This window comes from Drosophila gunungcola, unplaced genomic scaffold (genome assembly GCF_025200985.1).
Source record: "Drosophila gunungcola strain Sukarami unplaced genomic scaffold, Dgunungcola_SK_2 000346F, whole genome shotgun sequence".
NCBI classification, from domain to species: domain Eukaryota; kingdom Metazoa; phylum Arthropoda; class Insecta; order Diptera; family Drosophilidae; genus Drosophila; species Drosophila gunungcola.
Genome location: NW_026453506.1, coordinates 1 through 9,751, shown reverse-complemented (window position 1 = coordinate 9,751; position 9,751 = coordinate 1). Strand labels below are relative to the sequence as shown.

Below are 9,751 nucleotides of genomic sequence, written 5' to 3'. Positions count from 1 at the left end.
ATTGAAGGAATATATTATATTTTCCATACATTTATTATATAATATATCATTAATATTGATATATTATAACATTTTCATATATATGAATGTTATTTATTATAGGTATTCACTTAATCAAATCAATATAATATGTTCTGAGATATACCCATATATTTGGTTGCCGGCCAATAGGCACTCCCCTATATATGTTTTTGGACACGCCGTCCTTAAACTGCATGTTTACAGTACTAAAACACTCCCTTCATATGAATTTCCTCCATTTATTTGAGGAAATTGAAGGAATATTTTATATTTTCCATACATATATTATATAATATCAGTAATATTGATATATTATAACATTTTCATACATATGAATGTTATTTATAATAGGTTTATACTAATCATATTAATATAATATGTTCTGAGAAATACCCATATCTTTGGTTGCCAGCCAATAGGCACTCCCCTATATATGTGTTTGGACACGCCGTCCTTAAACTGCATGTTTACAGTACTAAAACACTCCCTTCATATGAATTTCCTCAATTTACTTGAGGAAATTGAAGGAATATATTATATTTTCCATATATTTATTATATAATATATCAATAATTTTCATATATATGAATGTTATTTATTATAGGTATTCACTAAATCATATTAATATAATATGTTCTGAGATATACCCATACATTTGGTTGCCGGCCAATAGGCACTCCCCTATATATGTTTTTGGACACGCCGTCCTTAAACTGCATGTTTACAGTACTAAAACACTCCCTTCATATGAATTTCCTAAATTTACTTGAGGAAATTGAAGGAATATTTTATATTTTCCATACATTTATTATATAATATATCAGTAATATTGATATATTATAACATTTTCATATATGTGAATGTTATTTATTATAGGTATTCACTAAATCATATTAATATAATATGTTCTGAGATATACCCATATATTTGGTTGCCAGCCAATAGGCACTCCCCTATATATGTTTTTGGACACGCCGTCCTTAAACTGCATGTTTACGGTACTTAAATACTCCCTTCATATGAATTTCCTAAATTTACTTGAGGAAATTGAAGGAATATTTTATATTTTCCATACATTTATTATATAATATATCATTAATATTGATATTGTTGACGCAGGTTTATATTATTTATTTCAATTCTTGAGTTTTTATTTTATTTAATTTCTGTTCAGCTTAGCTTTCTCACGTCTGCTTCCAATTGTCTCTCTCAATTCAAGTGTTACCCTATTCTGATCTTCACATAGTCCTTACTACTTATTCTACATTATTGGAACATCGGAATGGAACATAAGTGTTATTATTATTAAATTATTAAATAGTCACATCTTATATCCACTTGATCTATACAGCTTCAAATATACTGCTAACAGCTCGGCCATCCTGACAATTAGATCGTCCTCGATCGTGGGTTTCTAATATTATAAAAGTTTTTCTTAATATTATATGTTTTAGTTAGTAATAATTTTGACTAGTTATGATATATAATTAAATTAATTTAGCATATATTAGGAGTTAATTTCACACTGATTACGCCAATCTGCCCATTTTCGTATCCGACATGCTTCTACAATTCCTTCATAGGGAATTTGACTAATTTGACAATTTTCAATATCACTTATGACATATCTATCGTTTGGCAATATCTTTTTAACGATATATGGTCCTTTGTACTTTGGTACAAACTTTTTGTTTGTACCAATTGTGGTGTCAATGTTTCGCATTATAACAAAATCGCCTTCCTCAAATTCTATATGGTCTTTATGATTTTTCTGAAAATATTCTTTGCTCCTTTTGTGGCACTGTTCTATTTTATCTGAAGAATTCTTACGCACATTTTCTAAATCACTCTGTGGTATATCATTTCTATCATCTAAGTATTCTGTTAATGCGTCAATATTGCAACCTCTCTGCTGAACTCCAAATAATAATACTGAGGGTAATTCCTTTGTAGTTGAATGCATTGAATTATTAATGGCATATTCGGCCCTATCTAAAAGTTTGCTCCAGTCTTCATGCTTAATTGGTTCAGTTATCTTGGCCAGCATCGCTTTTATTGTCCTATTTACTCTCTCCACCTGTCCGTTCGCTTGAGGTGACGCAGTTGCTACCTTAACGTGTTCGATATTATTTTCTAATAAAAATTTGGCAAATTCTAATGACGTAAAACATGTACCTCTATCACTTACAACTCTACGTGGTCGACTATAGTATTGAAAATATTTCGAAAAACACATGTTGACTTCTTTTGTACTCGTTGAATTCACTGGATACAACTTAACAAATTTGGTAAATCCATCAATAATTACTAGCAAATGTTTCTTTTTCGATATAACTGAAGGTAAAGGTCCAAAATGGTCTATGTGTAATGTATCAAACGGAATTGGTCGCTTAGGTATATTATGAAGTGTTCGATTATTCGCATGTGTGGGTACCGTAAACATGATACACTTTAAGCAATTTCCAATAAATGCATCTATTTTAGCTTTCATGTTTGGAAACCAATAGTGTCTCATTATTTCTTTTAAGCACTTCTCGGAACCTAAATGACATAAATTTTCATGAACCCTCCTAATTATATGGGATTCCATTGCAGCTGGTACATAGAGCAATTCAATATCATTCTCACCTAATCTATAAACAATTCCATCGCTTAATATAAAGTTCTTCCCACTTCCTTGTTCTAATTGTTCTTTCAATTTCACTATAATACTATCTCTATTTTGCGTTATCTGAAGCTGAAGGTTGATGTCGTCACTGTCAATTACTGAAACTATTTGATCTTTGTTGTCACTGTTTTGGATATTCACTACTGGTTCATATTCAAAACTCTCATTTAAGGCTGAAGGGTATCTACTTAATGAATCAACATGAGTCATTTACTTTCCACTACGATGCTTAAGGGTATAATTGTAATTAGCCAATTCTAAAGCCCATCTGGCAATGCTCGAGTTAAGGCGTCCTTTCCCTAGGCACAAAACTACTGCATTACAATCTGTTACTATGTTAAACGGAATTCCTTCTAAATATATTCTGAATTTTCGTAATGAATAAACTACAGCTAATGTTTCCAATTTAAAGCTTTCATATCTAGCTTCTAGTTTTGTTGCTCTTTGTGAAAAATAGGCTATTGGGTGAAACTTATTATCATTCTGCTTTTGCAACAAAATTCCTCCAAATCCCTCGCTACTTGCGTCGCAATGCAATTCAGTCTCTCGATTTGGGTTGTACAAGGATAATATGGGAGATGAAATTAATTTGTCACGAAGATATTCAAAAGTTTTTATACAATCCTCACTAAGTTCATACTTAACACCTGCTTTTGTGAGCTCTTGCAATGGCTTTGCTATTTTTGAGTATGCCGGAATAAACCTCCTAAAGTAAGAAAATAGTCCTAAACATTTCTGCATTCCATGGCGATCTTTTGGTATCGGAAGATGTTTAATAGTTGATGTGTGCTCATAATTCGGACTTATTCCTTTTTCACTCAGTGTATACCCTAAAAATGCAATGCTTTTGTAAGCGAACTGGCACTTATTTATTTTAATTTCCAATCGGTACTCTGCTAAAATTCGTAATACTCTTCCTACAATCTTAAAATGTTCGTTCAATGTTTTCGAGCCTATAGCAATATCGTCTATATAAACTACTACATTTCCTTCGCGAATCAAAGGTTGAAGAATAAAGTTAATAAATCTCATAAATACTGCGGGTGCATTCATGAGTCCGAAAGGCATTCTTGTATATTCATATTGACCGGAAGGTGTTACAAATGCTGTATACTGCACGGAACTTTCTGCTACTTTCACTTGATGGTATCCATTTTTCAAATCTAACAATGTAAAATACTTATTTCCTTCTAATCTCTCTAAGCAGTCATCTATGAGGGGAAGGGGGTATCCGTCTCGAACGGTTATCTTATTAAGTTGTCTATAATCTACACACATACGCTTTTCTCCAGATTTTTTTTTAACAAGAACGATAGCGGAACTATAGGGTGAATTGCTTTCTCTTATGAATCCTTTTTTCAATAACTCATCAATTTTTGAATCTACTTCTTTCTTTTCCTGATACGAAAGTCTTCTTGGTACAGTGCGTACCGGTTCTTCAGACTTAAGTCTTAGCCTCATTTCATAACTATGTTGGATCGCTTGGATGTTAGATAAACATAAGTAATTCAATCTTATTATTTCACTGAGTTCGCTTCGATCTTCATCACTTAACTTCGGGTCAATGTCAAAACTTTCATCATCCTGAAATACATCAATACTATATATATACGGAATGCTGTCGTCACTAACTATTTCATTTTCTATACACAACTCTTCAAAATCTCTACTGCTTTCTAAATGGTCACTGTCTCTATATGTTTCACTATTCTGAAGTCTATTTATTGGTTCAATACTCACTATTTTCAATGGTTCACTATCCTTAAATAAATTCACTTCTACAATTTCTTTTACCTTATCCTTAGAAATCAATTTTATTCCAAATTTCTCAAAAAACTTACGGCCTAACAGAACATTAGTTGAAACATAATTATTGGGTACAACAAAAAATGAAATTTCTTCTTCTACGTTTTGAAAAACGAGCCTGACAAAAATTTTTCCGAATGTTTTAATTTTAAATCCATTAACTCCATAGTAATTCGTCGGGACCAGTATATCGCTAAAGTTTTTATAAGGAATCGCAGAGTGCTGAATTAAATTAATGGCGCTTCCCGTATCGAACATGGCAGACAGAAGAGTTACGTTAGGCTTATGTTGGCAATCAGTGTAAAAATATACTCCTACCTGGTTAAAAATCGGAATAAACATATTAGGCTCCTCTTCGTCATCTCGTATCGGCTGGTTGTTGGCTGCTCCCACCACTCTCGGATCACTTGCTGGCTTCTGCTGACAATCCTTTAGCATATGTTGGAGGGATCCACAACGGAAACAAGATCCCTTCTCGCGTTTCGGCGCAGTGCACGACGAAGCGTAGTGCCCATAAGCAGAGCAATTGTAGCACCGGGCTGTTTTCCGATCTCCTCCAGTATTTTCCATGCGCTGAGGAAAATTGTGTGACTTCTTCCTTAGATTGCCATACTTCCAAGCCAATTCCTTCAATTGTGCGATTGTTGTTGCTGTGTACAATATAGCGATATTGGCTGAACGATCGCGAAAACCATCAATGACGAACTGCACTGTCAATTTTTCGTCAATATTTGCACGCATAGCAATTTCCTCCATCAGAAGTATGTATCCCATAACGGTGTTCTTCGCGGGGTTGAACATGGTTTCCTTAAGTAGCAATACAATATCAGCAGTTGAGCTTCCACGACCGAATGTTTTTATGAAATTTATCTTAAATTCGTCGTAAGTGTTCGATCGATCAACACTCACAAACAAGTCGGCATCTGTACCCGATTTCATCAACATTCGTACGCAGCGCAGTTGAAAATTTGTACATGTGTTGATATCTCTGCAGACTCTCTCAAAATTCAAAATCCACTTAAGGGCTTCCTCATTTTCAGTGGCAGAAAACGGGCTCACGAGGTGCATCACCATTTGGAGGTCATCTGTCGTTTTGTCGACGTTTTTCATCAATCCGGCCAATATTTTCTTCTTCTCAGCAACCCTTATGGCGGCGTCAAGCAGTGCTTCTTCTTCTTCCAATGTCTTGTCCATTTCAGAATGGCGTCGTAATTATAAAAGCGGAAAAAAATGTGTGCTCTCAGGTATGGCTATGTAGGCGAATGTATTAATGGGACTATCCCACTTCTGAAGTTGTTGACGCAGGTTTATATTATTTATTTCAATTCTTGAGTTTTTATTTTATTTAATTTCTGTTCAGCTTAGCTTTCTCACGTCTGCTTCCAATTGTCTCTCTCAATTCAAGTGTTACCCTATTCTGATCTTCACATAGTCCTTACTACTTATTCTACATTATTGGAACATCGGAATGGAACATAAGTGTTATTATTATTAAATTATTAAATAGTCACATCTTATATCCACTTGATCTATACAGCTTCCAATATACTGCTAACAATATATTATAACATTTTCATATGTTCTGAGAAATACCCATATCTTTGGTTGCAAGCCAACAGGCACTCCCCTATATATGTTTTTGGACACGCCGTCCTTAAACTGCATGTTTACAGTACTAAAACACTCCCTTCATATGAATTTCCTAAATTTACTTGAGGAAATTGAAGGAATAATTTATATTTTCCATACATTTATTATATAACATATCATTAATATTGATATATTATAACATTTTCATATATATGAATGTTATTTATTATAGGTATTCACTAAATCATATTAATATAATATGTTCTGAGATATACCCATATATTTGGTTGCCAGCCAATAGGCACTCCCCTATATATGTTTTTGGACACGCCGTCCTTAAACTGCATGTTTACGGTACTTAAATACTCCCTTCATATGAATTTCCTAAATTTACTTGAGGAAATTGAAGGAATAATTTATATTTTCCATACATTTATTATATAACATATCATTAATATTGATTTATTATAACATTTTCATATATATGAATGTTATTTATTATAGGTATTCAGTAAATCAAATCAATATAATATGTTCTGAGATATACCCATATATTGGTTGCCGCCAATAGGCACTCCCCTATATATGTTTTTGGACACGCCTGTCCTTAAACTGCAATGTTTACAGTACTAAACACTCCCTTCATATGAATTTCCTCATTTACTTGAAGGAAATTGAAGGAATATTTTATATTTTCCATACTATTTATATAATAATTATCATTAATATTGATATATTATAACAGTTTCATATTGTCGAGAATACCCATATCTTTGGTTGCAAGCCAACAGGCACTCCCTATATATGTTTTTGGACACGCCGTCCTTAAACTGCATGTTTACAGTACTAAAACACTCCCTTCATATAATTTCCTCAAAATTAATTGAGGAAATTGAAGGAATATATTATATTTTCCATATATTTATTATATAATATATCAATAACTTTCCATATATAAATGTTATTTATTAAAGGTACTCACTTAAATCATATTAATATAATATGTTCTTAGATATAGCCACATATTTGGTTTCCGGACAATAGGCACTCCCCTATATATGTTTTTGGACACGCTGTCCCTTAAACTGCATGTTTAGAGTACTAAACACTCCCTTCATATGAATTTCCTCAAAATAATTGAGGAAATTGAAGGAATATATTATATTTTCCATATATTTATTATATAATATATCAATAATTTTCATATATATGAATGTTATTTATTATAGGTATTCACTAAATCATATTAATATAATATGTTCTGAGATATACCCATACATTTGGTTGCCGGCCAATAGGCACTCCCCTATATATGTTTTTGGACACGCCGTCCTTAAACTGCATGTTTACAGTACTAAAACACTCCCTTCATATGAATTTCCTAAATTTACTTGAGGAAATTGAAGGAATATTTTATATTTTCCATACATTTATTATATAATATATCAGTAATATTGATATATTATAACATTTTCATATATATGAATGTTATTTATTATAGGTATTCACTAAATCATATTAATATAATATGTTCTGAGATATACCCATATATTTGGTTGCCGGCCAATAGGCACTCCCCTATATATGTTTTTGGACACGCCGTCCTTAAACTGCATGTTTACAGTACTAAAACACTCCCTTCATATGAATTTCCTCAATTTACTTGAGGAAATTGAAGGAATATTTATATTTTCCATATATTTATTATATAATATATCAATAATTTTCATATATATGAATGTTATTTATTATAGGTATTCACTAAATCATATTAATATAATATGTTCTGAGATATACCCATACATTTGGTTGCCAGCCAATAAGCACTCCCCTATATATGTTTTTGGACACGCCGTCCTTAAACTGCATGTTTACAGTGCTTAAACACTCCCTTCATATGAATTTCCTCAATTTACTTGAGGAAATTGAAGGAATAATTTATATTTTCCATACATTTATTATATAACATATCATTAATATTGATTTATTATAACATTTTCATATATATGAATGTTATTTATTATAGGTATTCAGTAAATCAAATCAATATAATATGTTCTGAGATATACCCATATATTTGGTTGCCGGCCAATAGGCACTCCCCTATATATGTTTTTGGACACGTCGTCCTTAAACTGCATGTTTACAGTACTAAAACACTCCCTTCATATGAATTTCCTCAATTTACTTGAAGAAATTGAAGGAATATTTTATATTTTCCATATATTTATTATATAATATATCAATAATTTTCATATGTTCTGAGATATACCCATATATTTGGTTGCCGGCCAATAGGCACTCCCCTATATATGTTTTTGGACACGTCGTCCTTAAACTGCATGTTTACAGTACTAAAACACTCCCTTCATAGGAATTTCCTCAATTTACTTGAAGAAATTGAAGGAATATTTTATATTTTCCATATATTTATTATATAATATATCAATAATTTTCATATATATAAATGTTATTTATTAAAGGTACTCACTAAATCATATTAATATAATATGTTCTTAGATATAGCCACATATTTGGTTTCCGGCCAATAGGCACTCCCCTATATATGTTTTTGGACACGCTGTCCTTAAACTGCATGTTTAGAGTACTAAAACACTCCCTTCATATGAATTTCCTCAATTTACTTGAGGAAATTGAAGGAATATATTATATTTTCCATATATTTATTATATAATATATCAATAACTTTCACATATATAAATGTTATTTATTAAAGGTACTCACTTAATCATATTAATATAATATGTTCTTAGATATAGCCACATATTTGGTTTCCGGCCAATAGGCACTCCCCTATATATGTTTTTGGACACGCTGTCCTTAAACTGCATGTTTAGAGTACTAAAACACACCATTCATATGAATTTCCTCAATTTACTTGAGGAAATTGAAGGAATATATTATATTTTCCATATATTTATTATATAATATATCAATAATTTTCATATATATGAATGTTATTTATTATAGGTATTCACTAAATCATATTAATATAATATGTTCTGAGATATACCCATACATTTGGTTGCCAGCCAATAGGCACTCCCCTATATATGTTTTTGGACACGCCGTCCTTAAACTGCATGTTTACAGTGCTTAAACACTCCCTTCATATGAATTTCCTCAATTTACTTGAAGAAATTGAAGGAATATTTTATATTTTCCATATATTTATTATATAATATATCATTAATATTGATATATTATAACATTTTCATATGTTCTGAGAAATACCCATATCTTTGGTTGCCAGCCAACAGGCACTCCCCTATATATGTTTTTGGACACGCCGTCCTTAAACTGCATGTTTACAGTACTAAAACACTCCCTTCATATAAATTTCCTCAATTTACTTGAGGAAATTGAAGGAATATATTATATTTTCCATATATTTATTATATAATATATCAATAACTTTCACATATATAAATGTTATTTATTAAAGGTACTCACTTAATCATATTAATATAATATGTTCTTAGATATAGCCACATATTTGGTTTCCGGCCAATAGGCACTCCCCTATATATGTTTTTGGACACGCTGTCCTTAAACTGCATGTTTAGAGTACTAAAACACTCCATTCATATGAATTTCCTCAATTTACTTGAGGAAATTGAAGGAATATATTATATTTTCCATATA

At 31.5% G+C, this 9,751-nt stretch overlaps 1 protein-coding gene across 1 annotated transcript; it reads right to left on the bottom strand.

Moving 5' to 3' along the window:
* Positions 1-4,622: 4,622 nt before the first annotated feature.
* Positions 4,623-6,047, bottom strand: LOC128266102 (uncharacterized). Its single transcript, XM_053002366.1, has 2 exons — positions 4,814-6,047; positions 4,623-4,736 (listed from the first exon to the last, which is right to left on the bottom strand). The coding sequence occupies exons 1-2, from the start codon at positions 5,687-5,689 to the stop codon at positions 4,728-4,730; spliced, it is 885 nt and encodes a 294-aa protein (XP_052858326.1). The 5' UTR covers positions 5,690-6,047; the 3' UTR covers positions 4,623-4,727.
* Between the last annotated feature and the right edge of the window lie 3,704 nt (positions 6,048-9,751).